The 27,676-nt window shown below is 37.1% G+C and overlaps 1 protein-coding gene across 2 annotated transcripts in view; it reads left to right on the plus strand.

The window, feature by feature from the left end:
- SEC23A (SEC23 homolog A, COPII component) overlaps positions 1–22,947 on the plus strand; it is a 66,365-nt gene extending 43,418 nt beyond the window's left edge. For both annotated transcript variants that reach the window (XM_025918989.2, XM_086709866.1), the window contains 6 exons: positions 1,017–1,094; positions 4,050–4,211; positions 6,157–6,243; positions 7,767–7,922; positions 10,179–10,244; positions 21,555–22,947. In XM_025918989.2, the coding sequence (XP_025774774.1) occupies positions 1,017–1,094; positions 4,050–4,211; positions 6,157–6,243; positions 7,767–7,922; positions 10,179–10,244; positions 21,555–21,644 (639 nt within the window). In that variant the 3' untranslated portion in view covers positions 21,645–22,947. The remainder of the gene's footprint in view (positions 1–1,016; positions 1,095–4,049; positions 4,212–6,156; positions 6,244–7,766; positions 7,923–10,178; positions 10,245–21,554) is intronic.
- Positions 22,948–27,676: the final 4,729 nt, after the last annotated feature.

The following is a 27,676-nucleotide window of genomic DNA, read 5'->3' on the forward strand; positions in this document are numbered from 1 at the left end:
CAGTAACGCTTAAGAATTGGTTAGTATTCAGGGAAACAGCATCATAGCTTGTTGGTTTGAATTGCACAACTTTTATAAACATTTGTATAACCTTATATGTAGAAGGTAGCTGGTGACATATGTCAAAAACTTAAAAACTTCTTTTTACCTAGAAATTCTACCACTAAGAATTTATCCTAAATATATAACAGGATAAATATATATGCTAATAGTGAGGGATTAGATAAGATTGTTATGGTGTATATTTTAATGTAGTGGAATGCTAGTCAGCTTTTAAAAATGAAATAATAGATTATATTTAGTGATATGAAAAATGTTCAATGGAATAATAGATTATATTTAGTGATATACAAAATGTTAATAATGCAAGGAAAATTTTGGACATAAGTCTCAAACATGCCCTACTCTGAAAATTAGCCTTGTGGATATCACTGGTTACCCAGGTATAACAACAATGGGCTCCTGCCTGGCTCATTTGGTAGAACATGTGACTCTTGATCTCGGGTTATGAGTTCGAGCTCCATGTTGGGCATAGAGCTTACTTAAAAGAAAAAAAAAGATTTCTTAGGGCAGCTGGGGTAGCTCAGTCAGTAAGCAATCTGACTTTGGCTCAGATCATAATTTCATGGTTTGTGAGTTCAAGTCCCACATCAGGTGAGCTCGAGCCCTGCTTTTGGTGAGCCCCACTTATCTGTCTCTCCCTCTCCCACTCTCTCTCACTTGTGCCCTCTCTCTCTCTCAAAAAAAAAAAAAAAAAAAAAAAAAAAATCCAAACATTTGAAGAAGACTGGTTACTTCATTGGAGCAATATGTTGTTTGCTTCTCAAATTCAAATGTATTTCTTTAGTTGTAATTATTCTCTTGGTAAGTCTATAAGTAATATTCAGATTTTATCCTATATCAATTATCTGCCTTCTAAAGAGTAATAGCTTTTTAAAAATAGAAAACATATAGGCAAGAGGGTTGTTTAGCTGTGTGCCAGGGAAAATATTGCTAACACATTTTATTTTATTTAGTGTCAGAAATTTGGAGAATATCACAAAGATGATCCAAGCTCCTTCAGATTTTCAGAAACTTTCTCCCTTTACCCTCAGGTGAGTAGATAAAAGGTCCATGTTCTTTTCTTAGTGTTGACAGTAGCATTGGGTCTCATTTTTCCTGTTGTATTTTATTACTCATCTTATAGGACCTGTTGTATTGGGTTATTCTTTTGGTAATGTTGTAAGTTTGGGATAGCTAAGAAATCACTATTGTGCTTGAGTAGTCAGTGAAAAGTATATAGTATTTTTTTTTTTTACACCCACCCCTAAATGTATAGTATTTTTATGATGGCCTTGAAAATATTCATCTGTTTGTGGTGAGTAGAAATTTACACTGGAGTCCTAGTGTGGAGTAGAATCAGATGTCAGGCAGATTAACTTTCAACTTTCCATCTAATATAAAGGATCTAATTACAGTAGTACCAAAAGGAAGTAACTTTACTGGTCAGCTGGTCTTACAGAACAATCTGATATACCAGGTAAATAGAAAGAGCTGATTTTATTTTATTTTTTATTTATTTATTTAAAAAAAAAAATTTTTTTTTTCAACGTTTATTTATTTTTGGGACAGAGAGACAGAGCATGAACGGGGGAGGGGCAGAGAGAGAGGGAGACACAGAATCGGAAACAGGCTCCAGGCTCTGAGCCATCAGCCCAGAGCCTGACGCGGGGCTCGAACTCCCGGACCGCGAGATCGTGACCTGGCTGAAGTCGGACGCTTAACCGACTGCGCCACCCAGGCGCCCCTAGAAAGAGCTGATTTTATGTATCTTAGTGAAGTTTTTCCACTTGGGTAGTTGAATCTACCTGTCTTATTTTGATCGATATTTAAAAAAGTCTAGATTGCTTATTTATATGATGAATAGCATAGATAACATTTATTCACCTGAGTTCTGTGTGAAGGGAACTTTAGGAGAATAAAGATGGCTGACATGGATCCTCCTTTCAAGGATCTTTCAGTTTGAAGGGTGTCATTTGAAATATACCTAATGCAGAACAGAAAGAGAGAAATGCTATGAGAGATATGCAAAACTTAAAGGAAATTTAGAGGAATCCTTCCAAGTGAATGTTGTGATACACCTTTATAGAAGAAGGAGCATTTTAGCTCAGTCTGGAATAATGATTACATTGAGATGTGGAAATTTAAATTTTGCCCATGAAAACTTTGCTTAAACCTTCAGCTTTCTTTTCTGAACTACTCTTATTAATATTTTTTTTGAACATTTTTTATTGATCTCTGGTGTAGAAACTTGTTGTTTATGCAGGGAGACTTCCCTAAACCTCTGGTTGCAGGTTTGGAGAACTAGCAAAAGGCAGAGTCTATTTGTTTTAAAGCAGACAGAACATTTCTGATTTGGGAATCCTTAGGCCTATTAGTAGCAGAAACTAATAGGAAAGAGAATGAAGGCATTAGCCTAATAAGTATTTGACTGAAAGCCATACACTTTCCTTTTTCTTCTCTCCTAACTCCAAACCTTCTCTTTAGGCTTTTGATAGTTGATAGATCTCCCAAGAGATCTGGACATCCCATCTTTTCCCCTCTATTGGAAATAGCAGAGGGCCCAGAAATAATTTTTTTGGGGGGGTTTCAAAGCCTGATGGTCTTCCAAAAGGTGGCATAGCTTACATTTAAAGAAGGTCTTTATTTCTAAAATATTTACCCCCAAATTTACCAATTACACATTTCTGTTAGTAAGGAATGGCTAAAGTGGTGAGGGATGAGAGAGCCTCTCAGTGAGTTCTGATCACTGAAAACAGAAAAGGAATGAGAATGTCACTGAGCTGCCTTTGCTGGGAGAGAAGCGTGGACTGAGTCCCAGGCAGGAGCAACACACAAGCACTTGGGCCCTGAGGGCTGAAGGAAGTTGGGAGGAAACTCCAAGACAAATAAGAGTTCTTTGGAGAGCTGATTCTGTTGATTGTATCTGAGACTCTATTTCAGGCCTAACTCTCCCTCTTTTGAGCTCTTTAATATCAGGAGTGGGTAGAAGGAAAGTGAAAGGAGAAAGAAGTAATGAAAAAAAGTCTAGAGAATGTTTCTTAGGGATGAGGAAGAACTTAAAAATGTGAATATATGTAAGTCCTTTTCTTTCTTTCTTTTTTTTTGTCATCGCTGACCCTTCCCAGTACAACTTTTGGGAGCCCTACAAAAAGTAGAAAATCTGTTAATCTACTTTTACTCTTGGAGTCTTTTGATGGTGGTAAGGAACAGTAATAAAAAAGTTCAGAGTTGTGGCCAAAGACATGAGGAATAAAAACAAAGGATGCTGATAATGCACCATGTAGTATAACTTAGACCAGAGCAAGGAGTTTTTTGTTCCTATTTTTGTTTTCCTTTTGAGTCACCTCTTTTACTTTAATTTTTTTATTGTTTTGTATATACATACACACACACACCTACACACATATTTTTAATTAACTTATTTTTTGAGAGGGAGAGAGTGCACATGTGAGCTGGGGAGAGGGGCAGAGGGAGAGAAAGAGAGAATCCCAAGCAGGCTCCATGCTGTGTGTAGGACACCGTGACCCTGAAAGTATGACCTGAGCCAAAATCAAGAGCTGGACACTCAATGGGGCGCCTGGGTGGCTCAGTCGGTTAAGTGTCTTACTTCTGCTCAGGTCATGATCTCTAGGTTCGTCAGTTCGAGCCCCGCGTCGGGCTCTGTGCTGACAGCTCAGAGCCTGGAGCCTGTTTCGGATTCTGTGTCTCCCTCTCTCTCTGCCCCTCCCCTGCTTGTGCTCTGTTTCTCTCTCTCTCTCTATATATATATCAAAAATAAAATGTAAAAAAAAAATAAAAAAAGTTGGACACTCAACCGAGTGTCTTGTTGTTGAATTGTATTTTTAAATAACTGATAAAGATCATAGTAAGATTCTGAGGAGTACAGTTTAGAATGTTCTTATTATAACTTGTTTTATTGCGTTAATAGTTATAATCAGATGCTTTTGTAATAGTAAACTGTTGCAATGAAATCAGTAAAACCTATCTCACATGTTTTTTTCTTGTAGTTTATGTTTCATTTAAGAAGATCTCCTTTCTTGCAAGTTTTTAACAATAGTCCTGATGAGAGTTCATATTATCGTCATCATTTTATGCGTCAAGATTTGACTCAGTCTCTAATCATGATTCAGCCTATTCTGTATGCATATTCTTTTAGTGGACCACCAGAGGTAAGAGAAACAGAAAACAAAAATTGGTTGTTGCTGTGATGTGTCATCAAAAAGTGAAAACAATTAAGTTTTTCTTGGAATATAGTTACTACATATAAGAATTTAGTTTAAGAAGTTATGTTACATTATTCATATATTTGCAGATATTTATGAGTGCTTATTATATGCTAGATTGCACTAGGAAATCATTTAAAAAAATAGAAAAATTGAGGTGGAAGAAACTTTTAAGATCAATTTATGCAGTTATTTGGTTGATCAAATTCTGTAGGGTTTATGATTGTTCTCATATCTTTAACAGTGCCCAGAGGTAATGATTCTAGAACCTGTAGCTTATTCCAGGGTTTAGTGTCTGACAGGACATTCTGTCTGAACAAAGCTTCTTGCTTAAAATGTCATTTTCTTGTAGCCTCTCTTGAACATGAGATACAGTTGATTATAAAGATGTATGCTTAGGTGATGATAAAGTTATCCGTGATAAAGCTATGCCATTCCTAGCAAACTGTCCCACTTATTTTAACCTATTATCAAATAAACAGTTTTTTCTATTTTGTAGCTAATGTTGTCTGTTTTACCACTTAAAAGTATATAATGACTATATGTGAAAATAATATTGAAGAATGGTCCGTATAAAGAGGGTATTTATAATATCTCTTGATTCATGATCTCTCGTGATGCCTTTATATACTGTTTTGTAAAAAATAGTTTATAAAACATTCTATTTTGTTACTATAATTTTTTTTTAGTAGTTTGTCATAGTTTCTACTTTTCTAGAAAATACAAGGTGTTAATGTGATGGTCTAGTTATTTATTTGGTCTTGTAGTTCTTTGAATCAGGAAAGAAAGTTTTAGAGATTTTGTTTCTAATTTCAGAGTAATATATGTAAATTTAGATACCTGTAAAATGTAGATTACTGTTTAGAAGAAATTTGGAATCCCACCATCCCTATTACCTGCTGCTGTTAAATTCTAACCTTGCCATTTAATCCATGAACGCCAGTAGCTTCATTTACTTAGGGCTTTGCTTTTGGAGTTTTCCTCCTTCCTGCATCATCACCTGCTGTTCCTCTGGATCATTCTCATTAACATAGAACCCTAAATAGCACCCACGTTAAAAACCAACAAACAGAACCACCTTTGGCTTCACATTTTTTCTAATTGCCACCTCATTTCTTTGGTCTCAGTTGCAGCTAAACTCAGTAAGTTACCTGAGTAACTGTATGATCTCACCTCACATTCTCTTCTCAACCTAGATTATTCAGATTCTTGTCCCTAACATTACACTGAAACAACTCTTACCAAGCAGCTACCAATGTCCCACATCTTGCCAGAACTCTCAACAGCATTTACCTAATGAGGATTGTCCTTAGAAACCTGTTGTCCTAGGCTTCTCTGACACCTGCAGTACCTACTAGTTTTCCTCCTAATCACTGCCTGTTCCTTCTCCGTCTCCTTTTGCTGACTTCTTCCTTTCAGATCTCTTAAGCGTTGGCATGCTCTAGGGCTCTATCTCTGGATTCTTCTCTGTCTTCCTTTCTCTGAGTGATACAGTATAATCACATAGCTTTAATTACCATCTTTATGCATGTGATACCCAAATTTATGTCATTAATTCTGGCCACTCCCTTTCATTTTCTATTTAGAACTATTTTTCTGTCTCCAAATTTCCCCTTTCCCAAGCTTTTTGTCTGTCACTCAGTGGGGTCATCACCAGACTTAGGAGTTATCCCTGATTTTCTCTTGGCTTTACTCTGGTTTTCTATTGTTACCTTAGTTGTTGTGATTTCTCAGAAAATTAAAATATACTGTAAGAATTCATGAAAGCAAGATGTCTTAAGTTGTAAGGTAGAAATTTAAAGTTTTAAAAATATCTTGGAAAGATCTATTTTGTATCTTTAAATAATTTATTTTTCCATCTTCCTCTTCTCTCATTGTTTTCTTCCATTAGCCGGTTCTTCTTGATAGCAGCAGTATTCTTGCAGATCGCATTCTTCTCATGGACACGTTCTTCCAGATTTTGATTTACCATGGTGAGGTAAGATTCCATAGCATTTAAAGCTATGCATGTATGTGCAATAAAGTCTTTTTATTTATGGAAACTTTCCCCTCTTCACTAAATGGCTACTGTTTCCTCTATGATAAACTTTTATTTCCATTTTTATAAAATAGGTTTAAATATGATTTTTCCTACTACAGGTTTTTAGACTTCATTTGCAGTTTACCCACCTGTGGTTATTTTGTCCATTTGTCTACATATGATTCAACAAGTGGATTTTACACAAAGCATAGTATTGTGAAAGTAAGGACATTGATGTAAACATAGGAGTATAATACTTTTGATTTTACCTGAAGACCTCAACAGGAGAAAAGTCTGCCTTTGTCAGTAGGCAGGCTTTCCCTTTCATTATTTCACGTAATCATTTAAAAAGTATTCTGTATGATGTGTATAAAGCACTTTATTCTTAAAAATATTCCACATGATCTAAAAACTCATTTAAAGCATAAGTGAATTAAAATTTATACCTTCTCTTAATTGGAATGGTAAATTATTGAAAAGAGAAGAATATTTGAGTAGTCAGTAAACTTTAATTCAGTTCTTTAGCAGAGGTCTGTTCATTCCTGCACTTACTCACTCAGCAATAATTAAATGCTTTCTCTGTATAAGAAAGTACTGTTTTCTGGATGCCTTGAAAGATAGAGATTCGTTTTTCATAGACCCACACTCAAACTTCTAGTCTAGAATTATAGTAACTTGTGCAGATTTACTTTTCCAATTGTTTTAGTTGTGATTTTAGATTTGCACTGTAAGAGTAGAGGTGTTACTCAAAATATCCTTTTGAGTAATATTATCTAGACCTTTTAAAAGATTTACTGATTATTGTTTTTAATTGATATCAGTACTAATGTCCTTTAATTTTTAAGAATAATGCCTATTACATGACAGAGTGAAATATTTTGCTTTTGTGTGTGTGTGTGTGTGTAATTTTAAGTAGCTTGTTAATGTAATTAAAGGAGAAGTCTGAAATGCACATGACTGTTCCTCTGTTAACTACAAAGATATAAAGTGATGCAGAGTATGTATTGACTGATGCAGTTAAGTTAGAAACCAAACCAAATTTAAATTTTTGGTTGATTTAATCCCATGCTTTTTGGAGCCATTACCTTAATAAAAGAATTGACTCAGATGCTCTTTCCAGGCATATTTATAGTGTTATTGCTATTATTATTAAAGTTTTTATGTTTTCATGTCTTGCTAGAATGTAACTCCATTGATAAAGGTTTTATAATAGTCAGTGATTAATTTTGAAGTATCTGGGAAGTCTTCTGTAGGCAAATTTTCTGGTTTATTACTTCTTTTTACTTTTAAAGGAGAAGTAACCTCATTTTTCATGTATTTACTCAAAAATACGTAGTATTAATTTAAAACCTGAGATAAATGAAATAATGATCTATAGTTTTCTTATTTTCTGAAGATTAATTCCTTTGTAAAAATCTCTTAAAGATTTTGAATAGGTAAGAAATTAAAAGTAATAATTCCTTTAATTGTTTTAAAATTAGACCATTGCACAGTGGCGCAAGTCAGGATACCAAGACATGCCAGAATATGAAAATTTCCGCCATCTTCTACAAGCCCCAGTGGATGATGCCCAGGAGATTCTTCACTCCAGATTTCCAATGCCAAGATACATTGATACTGAACACGGAGGTAGCCAGGTAAGTACAGTTAATTTGCTTGTTGCTAGTTTTGTAATGAGTTGTTGCTATTTGCCTTCTGACTTTAATTTGAATAGACTGCTTCCCAAAGCAAGTAAAAGAGGGAGGAGATGGATAGGAGGAGGTTTACAAGGGAAAATATGCTTGCTTTTTGCCTTAGCTTTGAGTGCAAAGCAGTGGTTATTGACTCGTTACCTAAAGCTAGCAGTTTCTCCCATCTTCTGCTACCAGCCCAGATTTAATAACAGAGCCAGGATGGTGTTATGGTGGTTTGTCTGCTTTAGCTGAGCAAGAAAAGCAAGTTGGAAAATAATTTAGTGTACCTTTTTCAGTGTAATTTTCTTTAATCTGTGTATTTAATGAAAAAGTCTATGAATATGAAGTTTATGGTAACAATTTTTTGTTTTCTTCATTCTGTCATTTCAGTTTTTTAGAAAATGTCATGTAATAGGAAAACATTATGATATTACAAAAGGCTTTTTGGTTTTTAGAATTATTAGGATTAAATTAGATACATGTACATATACACATGTACATATATGTGTGCATATAGCCTTTCAGAAGGCTAAGTTGAAGACCCCTTAACATACACTCTTTTTTTTTTTTTTAAATGTTTATTTCTGAGAGAGAGAAAGTGCAAGCAGGGAAGGGACAGAGAGAGGAAGATACAGAATCGAAAGCATGCAACAGGCTCTGAACTGTCAGCACAGAGCCCAACGTGGGGCTCAAACTCATAAACTGTGAGATCATGACATGAGCCAAAGCTGGACACCCAACTGAGCCACTCAAGAGCCTCCTCCCCTCCGCCTTTTTAAATTTAATTTGAGGTTGAGAGTAAGTGGGGGAAAGGGGCAGAGGGAAAGACAATCTCAAGCAGACTTCATGCTCAGCATGGAGCCTGATGTGGAGCTCAATCCCATGAGCCTAGGATCATGACCTGAGCCAAAATCAAGAGTTGGATGCTCAACCTACTGAGCCACCCAGACACCCCCATACACTTGTTTTTTAACTTTGTTTTTATTTATTTTGAGAGAGAGAGCAAGCAGGGGAGGGACAGAGAGAGAGAAAAACAGAATCCCAAGCAGGCTCTGTGCTGTCAGCATAGAGTCCGATGTGGGGCTCAGTCTCATAAGCCATGAGATCACGACCTGAGTAGAAATCAAGAGTTGGACACTTAACCGACTATGTCACCCAGGTGCCTCAGGTGCCTCTGTACACTCTGAAAACACTTTTTACTTCTCCCTTGTAATTTTATTAGAATTATAATAAAGTAATTATAAATTATTATAAGTTTGTTTCTCTTCTCCTTAAAGGCAGGGATCTTGCTTCATTTATTGTTGTATCCGTAGTGCCTAGTGCAGTATTATAAAGTAGGTGGTAAATATCAGTAACTATTATTCAGAAATGATAGCAGTTATTTTTAGGATTTTATTATATTTATAATAGGAGCTACCACGTATTGAGAATTTGCAAAGCTGATAGTACTTTACACACCTTATCCCATTGGACCCTCCTAACAATTCTGTTGTTACCTCCATTTTACAGATAATAAAACCAAGACTTAGGTTACTTGTCGCCAAGGAAACACAGTAAATGGAGAAACTGGGATTTGAATCTAGGTGTTCTGACTCTAGAGCCAATTTTCTTGTGTTAAGCTGCTTACTCATAGAGTAGAAAATGATTTTGTGTGGTACTAAATTTCAAAAGATAGGACTGCTTGTGTTCTTCCAATATGAAATTATATTCATGCCTGGTTCTCTCATCAATGTCTTACCATCTTACCATGTATAGTGCTATTTTCTGCTTTTATTTTGGTTATTATTTTTACAATGATATGACTTAATGGATAGATGGTTAAAATGTTAGGTAACTTGTCTTATGGAATAGCCTGCAGTTTAAAAAAGTTTGAGAGTCATTGTTTAAAGAATGTGTAGGTCACTTTTTGGAACTTCAAACCTCTGATGATGTTTTAGACCAAGTGTTTAGTAAAATTCACACTAATCTTGTCCTACTTGTTGCACACATAATTTTTATATACTGAATTTTTGACTAATTTATTATTTGTTGTTATGAATGTATGATTTAGAGAGAAGAGGGTATATTTATTTGTAACATGTAGTGGCCTACATATTTCCAAAATTAGTTCATTTTTAAAAAGTTGCCTTTTAATTAAATTTTAGATCACATAATGTATTTGTTTGGCTCATATTAACTAAATCTATTTTTGATGGATGTTATTTCTTCTTTGCTTTTAAGGCCCGTTTCCTGCTTTCAAAAGTCAACCCTTCCCAGACTCATAATAATATGTATGCCTGGGGACAGGTAAGTGTAGATAGTGGATTTGGGAAATTGTTTCTTTATGTATTTATAGTTTGTCATTTTAATGAGAACTACACATTTTCCTACATATTTGCTTCTCTCGCTCTCTGTCCCTCCCCCATTCACATTCTCTCTCTCTCTCGCTCTCTCTCAAAAAATAAACATTAAAAAAAAAATTTTTGGGGCACCTGGGTGGCTCAGTCAGTTAAGCATATTTGCTAATGATTTCTGTTGCAAAAGTAATGAAAAAATGAGTAGAAAATCGAATTAAGCATTTGGTGGCACCATAGAAAATAAAAAGTAATTATGTCAAATAGAATTCCTTCATATCCCAAGTTTAGTACTATACCCTTGAGACAAAAAGCAATATACTGTATAAGATAGGAAGTGATGATTTAAGCTAATACTAGGACATGAACTACAAAAGGGCCACACATAGTAAGTTGGAGAGGTCAGGGATTGTAGTTGAATAAGAGTGGCAGGAAGCCTGGAAATCATTGTTAATATATTTTAATTTTTTTAAATGTCCTACCTCTTGATACAGCATATCAACATTTATTGAGTGTCCAATGTACAGGATTCTGTATTGGTACTTTAGAGTACATAGTGATCATCCTTTTTTTTTTTTTTTTTTTTTTTGTTAAGTTTCAGGTTCTTATTTAAATTCTAGTTAATTAACATACAGTGTAATATTTGTTTCAGGAGTAGAATTTAGTGATTCATCGTTTTTATCATCCCTGCTTTTTTTATTTTATTTTTTTATTTTTTTAAATGTTTATTTATATTTTGAGAGAGACAGAGACAGAGCATGAGCTGGGGAGGGGCAGAGAGAGAGGGAGACACAGAATCTGAAGCAGGCTCCAGGCTCCGAGCTGTCAGCACAGAGCCTGACACGGGGCTTGAACTCACGAGCCATGAGATCATGACCTGAGCCCAAGTCAGACACTTAACCAGCTGAGCCACCCAGGTGCCCCTTGATCATCCCTGCTTTTAAAGAGTTTGTAGTCTAGTATTAGGAAAAGATACATATCTGAGTAATTAAAATACACAAGTCGTTATAAGATATGTTCTTTTAGAAAGATATAAAATATAGAGGGTTTAGAGAAGGAAGAGAGGAAGAGAGCACATGGTGGCAGCAGGAGACAGTGTGTGATAAGAAAAGAGCTCAGGAGAGGGGACATTTCCTTATAGAATGGTTACTATTTGAAGAAGTAGAAATTGTATGAGGAAGGGAATTCCAGGTAGAGGACAGTAAGGTACAGGGACATAGAGGGATGAATAGAACAATAAACTGGAAACGTATTGTGCAGTTAAATTGTAGAGGATTTTGAATGCCAGATTGAGTGCTGAGGAGCTGAATCTATTGGTAAGTAATAAAACATTACTAAAGGCTTTTGGGCAGAGGAGCAAATTTGAGTCTTAGAAAATATAGTTGAATCTTAAGATTAATTGAGAACAGTCTGTAGGTTGAAACTATATTTTGAAGTAATCCAAATGAGGGGGATTGAAGGCAAGATAGTGAAAAGGAATAGATTTTGGTGATATTTTAAAAGTGGAACCAGGGGGCGCCTGGGTGGCGCAGTCGGTTAAGCGTCCGACTTCAACCAGGTCACGATCTCACGGTCCGTGGGTTCGAGCCCCGCGTCAGGCTCTGGGCTGATGGCTCAGAGCCTGGAGCCTGTTTCCGATTCTGTGTCTCCCTCTCTCTCTGCCCCTCCCCCGTTCATGCTCTGTCTCTGTCCCAAAAATAAATAAACGTTGAAAAAAAAAAAAAAATTAAAAAAAAAAAAAAAAGTGGAACCAGTAAGATTTGCTAGAAGTTGTAGGAAAGTAAAAGTTACTCTAAGGCAAGATCGCTAAATGCAAAATCTGAATTCTGATTGGATTCTAGATTAGAGAAAACAGCTATAAAGAACATAAATGGGATGATTTGTATCCCATTTGAGTATGGACCATATATCAGATACAGGTATAATATTAAATTTCTGGAGTGTGATTCTGCTGTTGTGGTTATATAGGGGGGGTGTCCTTGACCTTGGGAGATATATCCTGAAGTGTTTGGGGGTGGGGCACCTGATTGGCTCAGTTGGTTAAGCATCCGACTTTGGCTCAGGTCATGATCTTGCAGTTCATGCATTTGAGTCCCGTGTTGGGGTCTGTGCTGACAGCTTGGAGCCTGGAGCCTGCTTCAGATTCTGTGTTTCCCTCTCTCTCTGCTTCTCCCCTGCTCATACTCTGTGTATCTTTAAAAAATAAATAAACATTTAAAAAAAACTGTTTGGGGGTAAAATATCATGAAGTGTTCAGCTAACAGAAATGATTCAACAAAAAAAAAAAGGAGAGGAAGAATATATAGAAACAAAGCAAATGTGGCAAAATAAAATGTTAATCAGTGAATTTAGGTAGAATATGTGGGTGTTCATTGTACTTTTTTCTCAACTGTTCTGTAGGTTTGAATTTTTAAAAAATAGTTGAGGGAGGGGTGCCTGGATGGCACAGTCAGTTAGGTGTCCAACTTCGGCTCAGGTCATGATTTCGCAGTTTGTGAGTTCGAGTCCTGCGTCGGGCTCTGTGCTGACAGCTCAGAGCCTGGAGCCTGCTTCAGATTCTCCTTCTCTCCTTCTCTCTCCTTCTCTCTCTTCCTTCTCTCCTTCCCTTCCCCCACTTGTGCTCTGTCTCTATCAAAAATAAATAAATGTAAAAAATAATTGAGGGAGTACAAGGTAAATGTAGGGTTTTGAGCCTGGGTAACTAGGAGAACATGTGCCAGTAAGTGGGAAGGTAGAGAGAAAACGTTTGATTTTAGGCACGTTGAGTTTGAGGTAACATCTAGATGGCCAAATTGAGCAGACTGTTAGAAATTTGGGTTTGGTGATGAGGCAAGGATGTGAAAGTTGATCATGGACAAGTTATATTTAAAGTCATCAGTGTTACTTGTCCAAGGAAAGTGCAGAGAGGCAGAGGAAGGATGAGATAAAACCTTGAGGAAGTACAAGTGGTAGGAGTATTTTATAAATAATCACAGAGGTGGGAGGAAAATGAAAAGAATACTATACCATGGCATAATAGGTGAGGGAGGACTTTATAGAAAAAAGAAGCAAGAGAGTTAACAGATTCTGAGATGCTGCAGATGTTTGAAGGAGGGTGAGGGTAGATGGATTTCAAGGGTCATTTGTGGCCCTGGTAAGCAGTTATTTTATTTTATTTCATTTTATTTTATTTTATTTTATTTTATTTTATTTTATTTTATTTTATTTTATTTTATTTATTTTTTTAATGTTTATTTTTGAGAGAGAGACAGAGTGTGAGCAGGGGAGGGGCAGAGACAGAGGGAGGCATAGAATCTGAAGCAGGCTCTAGGCTCTGAGCTGTCAGCACAGAACCAAACGTGGGGCTCAAACTCATGAACTGTGAGATCATGACCTCAGCCCAAGTCGGACATTTAACTGACTGAGCCACCTAGGCACCCCTCTGGTAGGCAGTTTTATTTTATTTAAAAAAAAAATTTTTTTTTTAATGTTTATTTATTTTTGAGACAGAGAGAGACAGAGCATGAACGGGGGAGGGTCACAGAGAGAGGGAGACACAGAATCTGAAACAGGCTCCAAGCTGTCAGCACAGAGCCCGACGCGGGGCTCAAACTCACAGACCGCGAGATCGTGACCTGAGCCGAAGTCGGGCGCTTAACCGACCGAGCCACCCAGGCGCCCCTCTGGTAGGCAGTTTTAAATAGTGTTTGAGTAGAAGATAGATTGTAAGGAATTAGTGGGTGCTAAAGAAGTGGAGGTTGTAATTGTAAATGGTTCTTTTGCAAATTTAGCCTGATTTCAAGTAATAGGATAGAAGGTTGATTGTTATTAGGGTAAAGGCACGGAGTTTATTTGTAGACCAAGTATAAGATGCTGACAAAATAACAGCTTATAACAGCTTATAGATATTTAAGATCCTCAAAAGCAGATCATGTGATCACAAGCACGATACGGAGTTTCAGCATTGATAAGGAGGCAGGACATTTATTTCTGCAAAAGCAAATGGTATGAAGGGTGATGACAGAGAAGGACATTGAGGAGAGAAAGCTCACATTGGGTAATTGCCTATTTCTTTTCAGTAATGGTGAATTATTTGCTAAGAGTGAGAAATGCTGGGGGTAAAGGACTAGAAAATAGAAAAGATGTTAAAACAGCTATAAGGAGGGGCGCCTGGGTGTCTCAGTCGGTGAAGCATCAGACTTCGGCTCAGGTCATAATCTCGCGGTCTGTGAGTTCGAGCCCCGTGTCGGGCTCTGTGCTGACAACTCAGAGCCTGGAGCCAGTTTCAGATTCTGTGTCTCCCTCTCTCTCTGACCCTCCCCAGTTCATGCTCTGTCTCTCTCTGTCTCAAAAAAAATAAATAAACGTTAAAAAAAAACAAACAAACAGCTATATGGAATATAAGAAAGCAACAGCAGGTAAATAAGAAGCTTTTACAGCAGTGAGGGGCCACTTTATTTACTATTAATTTCTGTAGCTTGCTTCCATTATGTTCTTTAGCCATGCTTTATAGTTCAGGCATTGCATCAAAGATGATAGACTTTGGGGGGTGATTTAGCACTTCGGATAAGAAAGATGGACACATTAAAGGGAGTGCAATAATTTAGAGCAATGTTAAATGACTATGAAGTTCAGGCTGGGTAGAAAATAAATGAAGCAGTGATTAGGATGAAGATGCCTTCCGTTTGAATATAGAGGTGCCTCAATATTTTGCCCATTTCTCTGCATACACTGTTCTTCTGGGCAATTGCATACATCCTGTGTCTTCAGCTTTCATCTGAGGCTAACTTACAAACCTCTCCCTTTGGTTTGGCCTCACATTGAGCTATAGACTGTTACATATCACTTGAGTTTCCTGTAGACATTTCATAAGCTGTGTGTGCCAACTTGAACTTCTCTTTCATACCATCTTGTTCTGCCTGACTTTCTCATTTTTACAGAGGGCCCCACCATATCTCATTTCCCAAGGCTTGGAACTGTAGTCATTTGCATTTTATTTTCTCCCTTCTGTCTCTAACTATTCACAAATGGTTGGAACTATTTCCCTTATCTGTTCCCTCCTTTCCTGGTCACTAACTGAGGTCAAGCCCTGTTACTATTCACATCGACTGTCAGTGCTTCAGCCCTTTTCTTTCCATTTTGGCACTGGCCAGGGTAGTCTCTGTAATGCAGTTCTTGGTCAGAGTATTTCCTAGAAATCTTTAATCTTAAATAACCCCTTATGGAATTACATATAAACTCTTTATAAGACCTTCTTTTGAGGGTCATTTATGGCATAATCCAAATAAGTTTTCCCACTTTTAGCTACTGTTTAGTCTTATTCCACTTTGAATATACTAAGCATGTTACCCTCTGTGTGACTTGTCCCTATCACCACTTGTACACATGGTAGCCGTCCATCAAGGCTGAGTTCAAAGTTCACTTACTCCTTGAAATTTTTTCTGTCATTGCATGACTTGATTTGTATACTATCTCTGCCCCTTCATTCCTTATTTTCATCCATTAAAAAAAATTTTTTTTTAACATTTATTCATTTTTGAGAGTGAGAGAGACAGAGCATGAGCGGGGGAGGGGCAGAGAGAGAGGGAGACACAGAATCAGAAGCAGGCTCCAGGCTCCAAGCTGTCGGCACAGGGCCCGATGCAGGGCTTGGACTCATGGACTGCGAGATCATGACCTGAGCCGAAGTCAGACGCTCAACTGACTGAGCCACCCAGGTGCCCCTCATCCATTTCTGATGGGTCTTATCCCTCCCGTTAGATTATAAGTTACTTGGGAGTAATAGCTATGTCCTTTTAATTTTTGACTTTCCACAGTACTTAAACGTACCATGTATTGAGTATTACAGATCTGGGCAGGAGAACAGAGATTAGAGTATGGGAGCTTTGTGGGAGCATTTATGATATAGATAAATAAGTTGAATCCCTGGTCTAAAATTTCTGAAAGGTAAGGTTTTTATAGTGAGGACAGGAGCTCACTCTGGGAAGATGTAGAAAGAGTATATAGCACATGAGAGTAAAAAATGTATGCCCATATAATGGATATACATATACATCATCAGTATCACCCTCTACCCCATTCCACTTGCTGTAGAACAAAAAGCCAACTATGACGTGGAATTTTGGAATACAGAATGTACCATAAGTCAGCCTTTCCATTATACTTTAGTTATCTGAGTACTGGTTTTAGTTCTGGATCTCACAACTAAAGAGAAACTTGTTTAGGGAAAAAAGTTGCAAGAAAACAGGAAAGTAGCACCAGTTAATAAAGTTCATGGAAATGGTGATTAATCGTCAATATGGAGAAGGGGAGGTTGAAGGATACTTTAAAATAGTGTTTGTCGGGTCCCCTATCAAATGCTCTGAGGGGCCAGGTGACTAACAGATGAGTGAAGCTGGATGAATATAAGAAAATCTGATACTCTCATTGTGAAGAGGCAATACCTGGGGTCAGAGGGCTTATGGGAAGGATACAGAAATCCTTTTCCAAAGGGGGTAACTGTTCCTCCCCTCCAGCTGATTGTTGCCATTCACATAATTTAGTTAACAAATGTTGTGAGCCCACATTAATGCAGACCAAATAAAATATATCTTTGTAGCTTAATTTCTACATTAAAAAATATAGTTTAGGGGCACCTGGGTGGCTCAGTCAGTTAAGCATCCAACTTCGGCTCAGGTCATGATCTCACAGTTCATGGGTTTGAGCCCCGCGTCTGGCTCTGTGCTGACAGCTCAGAGTCTGGAGCCTGCTTCAGATTCTGTGTCTCCCTCTCTCTCTGCCCCTCCCCTGCTCACACTCTGTCTCCCTCTCTCAAAAATAAACAAACATTTAAAAAAAAAATTTTTTTAATGTAGTTTAGATCATGTAAATAATAACTTGCTTCTTGCTTTTCTGGGTTTAAATTACAACATGGGGGCACCTGGTTGACTCGGTAGAGCATGCGACTCTCGACCTCGGGGTCGTGAGTTCAAGCCCCACATTGGGCATGGAGCCTACTTTAAAAAAAATTACAACATGGAGATGTAGTTGGTAGACTTATAAAGACTTGTTGAGCCGTTAAACATGGAGAAACATCATTCTGGGCTGGTAGTTGAAACCTCTATAAGTTTTCAAAGTCTTCTCTTTGCCTTTTCTTCCTTGTGTATTACAGAGTTTAATACATGCTTGATATGCACGGTAAGACTTGGTAAATATTAGTTTTTCTTGTTATCAATGGGGAAAAAAATTAAGTCTCTCCCTAAAGATATTTTAAATAGGAAAGAAAATCTGTTTTAAACTTTGAAGTTTAATTATTATAGCCTGGAAGCAAAGGCATTAGAGGCATAAATGAGAGCCCTAAGGTCTTTCTTGACCTATGATTTTTGTAAATTATGCTAATATTTTTATAGATATCATAACTAATAAATTGAATCTATGCTGTTTTAGTTACTGTGCTAAGATTTTATGCAGTCCTATTTAATCATCAAAATACTTTTATGAGGGAGTACTATTAACTGTATTTTTCAGAAGAGGAAATTGAGGCTTATATAGCCTAAGTAACTTATCCAGGATCACATAGGCAAATTATGGCAGGTCTGGATTTGACTCTAGGCCTTTATGACTGGAGAATCTGAATTTTTAATCATTAAATTAAATTGATGATTGCTATTTAGGAAGTTAACTTGGTAGCCAGGCATTTTGCTAAAAATTATACAGTCTTATACTTTAGTTTTCTTTTTGTCAGAAATCGAGTCCCCAGTGAGTTTTATCTATGGATGGCCTGAAGAGGGCACCACAGCAACACTGTTTCCCCATTGCTTATAGTGCTTCATATACTAAATGATATAAAGTTTAGATCTTTCTGCCTGAACCTGGATATATTTTAAGGAGGAAAAAGGCACAGTTGAAAAATTAAGATCAATCAGCTGCAAGTTTTTGATAAGTTTGAGGTGACCGTTACTATTTATAATTTCAAATAAGATCTCTACAGTATATAAATTAGAAAATTGATATATATTTTGCCTTGACCAGGAGAAATAGATCTGAGATTGGGTGAATTGAGGTGGAAAATGTGTAAATTGAAGAAAAATCAGGAATAGTTGCAGAAAGAAAAAATCCAAGAGCTACCAGGTTATTACTAGTCTAAGTCATATTTTTGAGACCTTTGCTTCTCTGTGTTAACTGTGAATGTTGAATAAGGAAAGATATTTCAGTGTTATAAAATAATAGGTTTTTCAGAAAAGGTAATAATGATAATAGTTGAAACATGTATTCCTGTTGTATGTGTCAGGTATTCTGTTTCTTTATACAGTTGAACTTATTTAATCATTATAACAACCATGTGAAATAGTTCCTGTTATTATCCTTATTTTAAAGATGAGGAAACTAAGACACAGAGGGGTTAAGTAACTTCCTCAAAGTCATACAGGCAGTAAGTGGCTGAGCAAGGAATTGAGCCCATGCAGTCTGGCTCCAAACTCCAAGCTGTTAATCCCGGTGCTATTGTCTCCCTTCCTTAACAAGTTTTTAAAATTCTTATAATTAGCTCATGAAAATACATAATAAAATGGACTTTTCTTTATTCAGCAGAAGTTATGGCAGGTCTGTGGCTATGCCAGACTAGAATTTACAAGAGCTATAAATTTCCATCTTACAGTTGATCCTCACTTGCTGATCTCTGAAAATTACCTAACTACTTTGTTTTAGATTTTTTATATTTACTTATAAATGAGAACTTGAGTATTAGGTGAAAAATTTAAAAATCCAGATATAAAATCTAGAAAACCTTTTTTAAAAAAATTTTTATTTATTTATTTTGAGAGAGACAGAGAAAGAAAGAGTAAGTGGGGGAGGGGCAGAAAGCGAGAATCCCAAGCAAGAATCCTGGGGTTCAATCCCAGGAACTGTGAGATCATGACTTGGGCCGAAATCAAGAGTCAGATAGATTCTCAACTGACTGAGCCACCCAAGCACCCCTAGAAAACCTTTTTCATTATTAGTGGATTGGATTACCAGGGTCATTCTGTCAACACAGTTTTTATTAAAATAAAGGATAGGAATTTTCCCTAACTCTTGTTACTTAGAACCCACAGAGATCAATTAAAGTGACTTGAATGAAAAGTTATAAGAATAGTTTATTTTAAAAATGCTGTGTGGATGCCTGGGTGGCTCAGTCAGTTAAGTGTCTGACTTTGGATCTGGTCATGATCTCACAGTTCATGAGTTTGAGCCTTGCATTGGGCTCTCTGCTGTCAGCACAGAGCCTGCTTCAGATTCTCTGTCCCCTTCTCTGTCTGCCCCTCCCGCACTTGTTCTCTCTTTCCCTCTCTCCCAAAAAAACCAAAAATTTAAAAATAAATAAAAACACTGTAAATATTCTTCCTTCCAACTGGCATTTCTGTTAAAATATGTGCAGTTTTTTTTTTTTTTAAAGTGGGGGGGAGAGGGCCAGAGAGAAAGGGAGAGAGAATTTCAAGCAGACTCCATGCTCAGTGCAGAGCCCAACGTGGGGCTTGATCCCGGGATTCTGGGATCATGACCTGAGCCAAAATCAACAGTCAACTGCTCAACTGACTGAGCCACCCAGGTGCCACCAAATATGTGCAATATTATTTTCCTTATTTTTCTTTTTTTTTATTTGAGAGAGAGCTTGTGAGCAGGGGCGAGGGGCAGAGGGAGAGGGAGAACAAGAGAACCTCAAGTAGGCTCCATGTTCAGCACAGAGCCTGACATGGGGCTCTATCCCATGACCCTGGAACTACGACCTGAGCTGAAAGCAAGAGTGGATACTCAACCAGCTGAGCCACCCTGGTGCCCTGAAATATGTGCAATTTTATTTTTTTATTTTTATTTTAGAGAGACAGCGAGGGAGCACAAGCAGGAGAGAGGGAGAGGGGGGAAAGAGAGAAGAGAGGGAGGGGAGAGAGTGGAGGGGGAGAGAGAGAGAGGGAGAGAGAATCTTAAAAAAGCTCCATGCTGAGTGTGGAGTCCAGTGCAGGGCTCTATCCCATGACCTTGGCCAAAATCAAGAATCAGAAGCCCAAAATCAAGAGTCAGAAGCTCAACCGATTAAGCCACCCAGGTGCCTCTCAAGTGTATTTTAGTAGGCAGCAATAATCTCACCAAGAGAGATTTATTCCTTAGTAGTGATAAAAGCGGCAATACAGTCAAGACAAATGAGCACTTACTTTAGTACTATAAAGATTAAGTTGGGTCTGGAGCTATTCTGATTCTGCGGTGCAAATCTGATGCTGACCACTTACTGGTAATGCAGATTCTGCAAGTGAAAGGACATGGTTCAGAACAAGACTGCCCCCAACTTCAGATGCCAGCTGCAGGTGGGATCCCAGGTTCCCTGTACTTCTGACCAACTAGCTACAGATCTGTGTGTGTGTGTGTGTGTGTGTGCGCTCGTGCGCGTGCGTGTGTATGTGTGTGTGGTTGTAGGGGGTGGCTTCCCCACAAGCCCCCCCTCAGGTTTGATAATTCCCTAGAACAACTCACAGAACTCAGGAGAGCACTGTTACTTATGATCACGGTTTTATTTTAAAGATTACAAATAAGGATTAGCGAAGAGACCCACAGAGTGAGGTCTGGAAGGGTTCTAGATAGAGCTTTTGTGCTCTTTCTCTGTAGAATCAGGATGTGTCACCCTCCTAGCATTGATAAATTTCTTAAACAGGAAGCTCCACTGAGCTTTGGTATCCAGAGTTACTTGTTTGTTTCTTTACTACCAGCCAGGATTGATTGAATCTCCAGCTCCCTTCCTCTTTTCCCTCCCTTCACCTCACTTCCCTTCCCTAGAGGTCAGGCTGTCTTAAATCCCCCCACCCCACCCTCTAATCATATTGATCTTTCTGGTGATTGGCCCTCATCCTGAGTTATCTCATCTCAAAGCATAAACTCAAGTGTGATCTGAGGGCTTATGAATAACAAAGACACTATGTTTTCAAAGACACTATGTTAGGAAATTCCAAGGAATTTCCCTCTCAGGAACCTGGGACTAAGTAAGGCCAGTCAGATTCTGTATTATACAACTGGAGCATAGGCATTATTCTGCTTACAGTGATTTACTTGTGATTTATTTATTTACTTATTTCCATTTTAAAAAATGTTTATTCCTTTATTTTTGAGAGAGAGAGAGAAAGAGAGAGAGTAGAGAGAGTATGAGCACACATGTGCACAAGCCGGGGAGGGGCAGAGAGAGAGAGGGAGACGGGATCCAAAGCAGGCTCTGTGCTGTCAGCACACTCTATGTTAAAACTGCTATGTTTTAATCATAGCAAATATCTTTCTTTTCTTCCAGGAGTCTGGAGCACCTATTCTCACAGATGATGTTAGTTTACAAGTGTTTATGGATCACTTGAAGAAACTTGCTGTGTCAAGTGCTGCTTGAAGTGCTAAACATATTAAGGACACTTAAGATGAAATAATACTTCAATTTCCTTTTTCAGTTTATCTGTGGAAACGAATACAGGTATCTCTCTAGACTCTTTGTATTAGTATGGTTTGAGACATGTGGAAAAATGTTCACATTTGTAGAATAAGCTGGAATATAAGAGCAATAAGAACAAATTTATTTTGCTTGCCACAGTATTATGGCTGGTTTTAGAAATCTGAGGTCTTTATAACTTAATTATGTTAAAGCGTTGAAATAGAGTTGGCCTTGCACTACAGAGACATAACTCATTTGTATATTGCAGAAAAATACAAAGTGGCACTGAATGTCCTTGCTGACTTTTTGAAAACTTGTTTCTTGATTTTAACCAAGTAAGCAAAATCATTGACAATAATGATAAATGTGAACATTTTTGCCTATTCATTGAAATATATCTGTGATTTTCAAGCACTTATGTATACACCTTTTTCTGTACTTATTCTGTTAAGGCAGATTTATTTTTATGATGATTTGTTTAGGAATTATTTGACTTTATATATGGTAATTTTCATGAAGATAATTTAATGTTTTTGGTCATTTGGAAAAATAGTTTAGAGATGGAAAGTTTTTTGGGGTAACAATCCCACAACTGACAAATGTGAAATTCCCATAAAGTACCCAACCTATGTAATGAGACGTGATAAGTTTTTTAAAAAGGGAGATAGAAAATAAACCATTTTGTCAGAATGCGTTTTAGGAAGGCTTTGCAGTAAAATAACTGTCATCACTACTAAAGCAAATTTGGTTTTTACTGCATGGTTTTGTTGTTTCCCCTTGTTTTTCTGAGGTAAATTTTACATTATATCCTTCAGTATTTTAACACTATTTTGGGAGTTTACATATTATTTCTTATTTCTGCTTCCATATTGTGAAATGTATTAAGTTCTTACTCAAACAGTATTATATAATATTTTGTTGAATTATATCATGTGGTGATGCTCAGTTTTATTTTGATTTATTCATTAGTATAATTCACTTTTACCTTTTAAAGTTTACTTGTAGCAAATGTTTACATTGCTAAAGCCAGATATGTTTGACAATGAAATTTATATCAAGTACTGCAAATAAAAGGTGGTGCTATGATAAATGCTTGGAAGGATAGTTTGATGATTGTACTTGCATGAACACAATCGTATGATAAAACAGAAACTTAAAAAAAAATGTTTATATGTTGTATTCAATTAAATAAATTGCTCTGTTCCATTTTATTTGGATTGAACTGTGCTAGGCCTAAATACCAATAAAATATACTTTTTCTGTGTTTTCCTGCTTATTTCAAAGTCTAATAAAGCCTGAGAAGCCTGATGTAAAATTAGACCAATTATAAAATCTGCTATGAGTAGATTAAAAAGTATTCATTTTTTAAGAATAGCTTTATTGGGGTATAATTCACACACCCACACAATTCACCCATTTAAAGTGTACAGCTCAGAGGTTCTTAGAATATTCAGAGTTGTGTAATCATCGACCACAGTTATTTTAAATGTTTTTATGTATTTTTGAGGAAGAGAGGAAGAGCACAAACAGGGGAGGGGCAGAGAAAGAGGGAGACGGGGGTGTGAAGCAGACTCTGCAGTGACAGCAGAGAGCCTGATGTGGGAGTCAAACTCACAAGCTGTGAGATCATGACCTGAGCCTAAGACAGATGCTTAACCAACACTCAGGTATCCCAACCACCATCAGTTTTAGAGTATTTTCATCCTCCCCAAAGTAGTTGTTTTGGCTATAAGGAAATTGTGTTTTGGAGTTAAACACACTTTTGAAAGCCCCTGTGATGATGATACATGTTTATTTGTGTGGCTCCTTAACTTAAGCTCTGTAAGAATGCATTGTTACTCTCGAATGATAGAAGTCAGTACTTACCCTTTACTTCTAACTCAATTACACAAGCTTGAAGCACCTTTGTATTGAAGGGATAAGGAGGAGCAAATGTATCATGCCCTTTTAACTTGACATTTAAAAGAAATAACCTGGGATCTGTTTGTGTCTAATTTAGATATTACTAAATTATTAGCTATTTAATTTGATTGTTGAAGAACGAAATGTTTAACCCTTTTAATGAAATTTAGAGTGAATAAAGAGCATTTGTGAACTCAGCAGCAGCACTGAGAAGCTCCAGTAGGTCCAGAACTATTTTGTATTCACTGTTGAGCCTACTGCCCCCTAGTGGCCTTACCTCTAAAAACAACTTTAGGGGCACCTGGGTGGCTCAGTTGGTTAGGTGACTGACTTTGGCTCAGGTCATGATCTTGCAGTTTGTGAGTTCAAGCCCTGCGTCGGGCTCTGTGCTGACAGCTCAGAGCCTGGAGCCTGCTTCAGATTCTGTGTCTCTCCCTCTCTCTACCCCTCCCCTGATCACGCTCTGTGTCTGTCTCCCAGTAATAAATAAACATTAAAAAAATTAAAAAACAACTTTAGACCTCATCTGTGTAGTTTTATTTTGTTGTAACAGCATAAATTTATTCTTTTGTTGGCTGATTCCAAAAGTGAGCTGACATTTTCTCTATCCAGTTCCCCACTTGATTGATAAACTTGCGTCTTATATTCCCTACCTCCACAGACTGCATCTGAGAATGTGCTTGTCCAGGCCAGAAACCAATGAATCATTTTCCATTCTTACTCTCCACATCGTTAGTAACTATATTCACCAGTTCAGCCTCTCTAATAATCCCCCTAATCTATTTACTACTCTCTGTTTTACTGCTGTTCTACCTTCATCGTATCTTACATGGTTGGGGCAGCAGCCCCCTAACCAGTCTACTTTCCCCAGTCTCCTCCACCCCTCTCTTCAATTCACTGAAATACACATCTGATGATGTCATTCCCTTTGCCCTAATAATAAAATCCAAATACTTTGATCCAGTAACATTGCATACTACATATCAATTTGTTCCTAGATCTCCTTTAGAAAAATAGCACAAGGGCACAGATGTGCAGTATTGGAGAGAGGTCTCTAGTTCTACCTAAGCATTAGTCTTAGGTGTAGTGTTTGGGAATTATATAGTGACAAAAGCGAATGCATTTTTCATTAACTGTTACAAATTAAGTGCTGTGGCTTATTGCACTTGGTTTTATTTTAAATGAAAATAATTTTTCAGTTATTTTTCAAACACCAACAAATTAGGATTATTTGCTTTCTAATGCTCATCTTTCCATTTTATTTTCATTTTCCATGTTTCCGATATACATGCATGCATACTGTTTATACTCCCACATGCTTGATTTGTATTCATCTTGAGCATTTTATCAATTCAGATGGTTTCTCTTGCTTGCTTTTTAATAGTTTCTGTAGTGAAATTAAAACACTTCATCCTTCCTTTAATAGAAAAACAAAAGCTGATCTAGATTTAATGTATTATTATCTGATGAATATAATAATCAGTATACAATACTAGATATGGAATAATCAAGTTACATTACTAAAGAAATTCAGATTTTTTTTCTTTCCCATCTATGGATTATACTGACATAAAGTCCAATAATTTGGGTTGAGGATGTGATACTGGGAAGTTGGGGGGTTTTTCCATCCTAAGGAAACATTAAAAAAACAAACCCAAAAATATTAAAATGTCTCAAGCATTTGGAAGATGGATGGAGATGTCAATTTTAGGCTTAATCAACACAAAATTAGCTATGTATTTTTAAAAGTTAAGGATAACACAGATCAAACCAATGAAACTTTCAAACCAGATCATGTAGCTTCCAAACCAGTGGAAGAAAAAAAGCAATAAAAGCAATCTGATCATGGGGCACCTGCGTGGCTCAGTCAGTTGGTTAAGTGTCCAACTCCTGGTTTCGGCTCAGGTCATGATCTAACAGTTTGTGGGTTTGAGCTCCATGTCAGGCTCTGTGCGGACAGCTCAGGGCCTGGAGCCTGCTTCAGATTCTCTGTCTCCCTCTCTCTGCCCCTCCCCTGCTTGTGCTCTCTCTCTGTCAAGAATAAATAAACATTTAAAAAAATTAAAGCAATGTGGTAAAAAAAAAAAAGGCAAGAAAAATGAAGGTAGCAAAGGGAAAGCATGGTAAAAGACAAAGGAAAAAATATTGGATTAATACTTTTTAGTGTATTTTATTAAAATTGAAAAACATTTAATGGTTTTTCACTGTAATGAGCAAAATCATGTACTATTTGAAGAACACTTTTTATTTCAAGTTTTTTTTTTTTTCATTCGAAGCAACATATAAATAGCAAAACTTTCTAAGTAAATTTGATATTTTCACAAATTTCATAAATTCCTAAATTCTTAAAACTTTCTTCGGGATTGATGCTAGCGACTTTTGAAAAGCTTCTTGGTAGAACAATTTCCACTATAGTATATAAGCTAGAAAATTGAAGATAAATTTCTATTACATTTGGTAAAACCCTCTGAAGTTTTTCTTCTTTCACAAAAATGAGAGCAAGTGGCTGAGTGATGGTGCATATTGACATTTGATCCTTTGGTTTCGAAGAAATGTCCAGTTAGTTATAGATCAAGGCATTTGAATATTGCTTACTTCTTTTGACCATGTAGGACAAACATCTGTTACTTTCATGGTGTTCTTTGAAATTTGATTCTTCAGTATAAATGTTTATTTTCTTATATTTTGTTACAGCATATTTAATTGTCTTCTCTACAGTTTCTGTGTGCTGATCTAAAGCTTAGTGTTTGTTTTTTTAATTTTTATTTATTTTCGAGGGAGAGAGAGAGAGAGAGAACAAGCAGGAGAGGGGCAAAGAGAGAGAGAGGGGACAGAGGATTCAAAGCAGGCTCTGTGCTGACAACAGAGAGCCCGATGTGGGGCTCAAACTCGTGAACCATGAGATCATGACCTAAGTAGAAGTCAGGCACTTAATCCAACTGAGCCACCCAGGCACCCCTAAAACTTAGCATTTTACTGTAAATTGTTTAAGCCTGGTTTAGACTGCAACTATTTTGAGTTTTGATTAATGTCATCTAAAACTTTACACCAAGAAAAATTTCTAAATTGTTCCACTGATGTAATGATTTATTTTATTAAAACTTTTTTTTCATGTTTATTTATCTATTTTGAGAGAGAGTGGGGTGAAGGGCAAAGAGGGAGACAGAATTGCAAGCAGGCTCCATGTTGTCAGCACAGAGCCCGATGCAGGTCTTGAACCCATGAACCGTGAGATCATGACCTGAGCAGAAATCAAGAGTCACATGCTTAAGTGACTGAGCCACCCAGGCACCCCAAGAAGCATAATTGTTTAGTTGTTTAATGACCAAGCCATCTAAAATTTTTCCTCTCATGAATTTCAGGGAAGATTAGATGTTATAATCATACATTTACTACCCAGGAATGTAGAAGTAGTTTCAAACTTGAGAAATTGTGGAATTTTGGAGTTCAAAGCTCCACTGAGGTCAAGTCCTACCTCTTTATCCAATTCAAGAATTCCCTGTCAAAGCCCCAGATTGTTGGTCATCTGACCTCTGTAAAGTACTTTCAGTGACAAGTAAAACATGATAGCTGTAAATTGCTGAATCCTGCAAATGACTTAACACGTTTAAGGATAATGTTAGTGAATTGGGAACGAATAACATGTCACATACCAAAATAAACCTTGACCAGAATCTGATGGAGAATATTTAAATCTGTTTTATACAACACATTCTGAGGAACCGTGATCATTGACCTACAAAGCCATCCGGCATTCTCTGATATTGTCATTAAAAGAGAGCAGGGCGGCCTATAATGCAGGAGGTGTTTGCCAATTTAGAAAAACCGCTTCCAAGCAGGACATCGTGCACCCACTTTCTAACAGAGCACTGTGTGTTTTCCAGCTGCAATAACCAGAGTATTTAAGTAAAGAAACGTGCATTGCAGAGCCAAGTGGTGTGAATCTGTTTTCCATAGGAAATGTGGCTTGCTCTCCTGGGGAAAATGCTGTTTTCTGCCCTGGGTCCAGATAATGCTCAGCTGCCTTAACAGGGCAGAGCAGTCCCAGAATGATCCTTCTGTATATGTTTAACCTATTCTGGGAACTGCAC

Source organism: Puma concolor, chromosome B3 (assembly GCF_028749965.1).
Source record: "Puma concolor isolate L17-30 chromosome B3, mPumCon1.1.hap2, whole genome shotgun sequence".
Classification (NCBI taxonomy): Eukaryota; Metazoa; Chordata; class Mammalia; order Carnivora; family Felidae; genus Puma; species Puma concolor.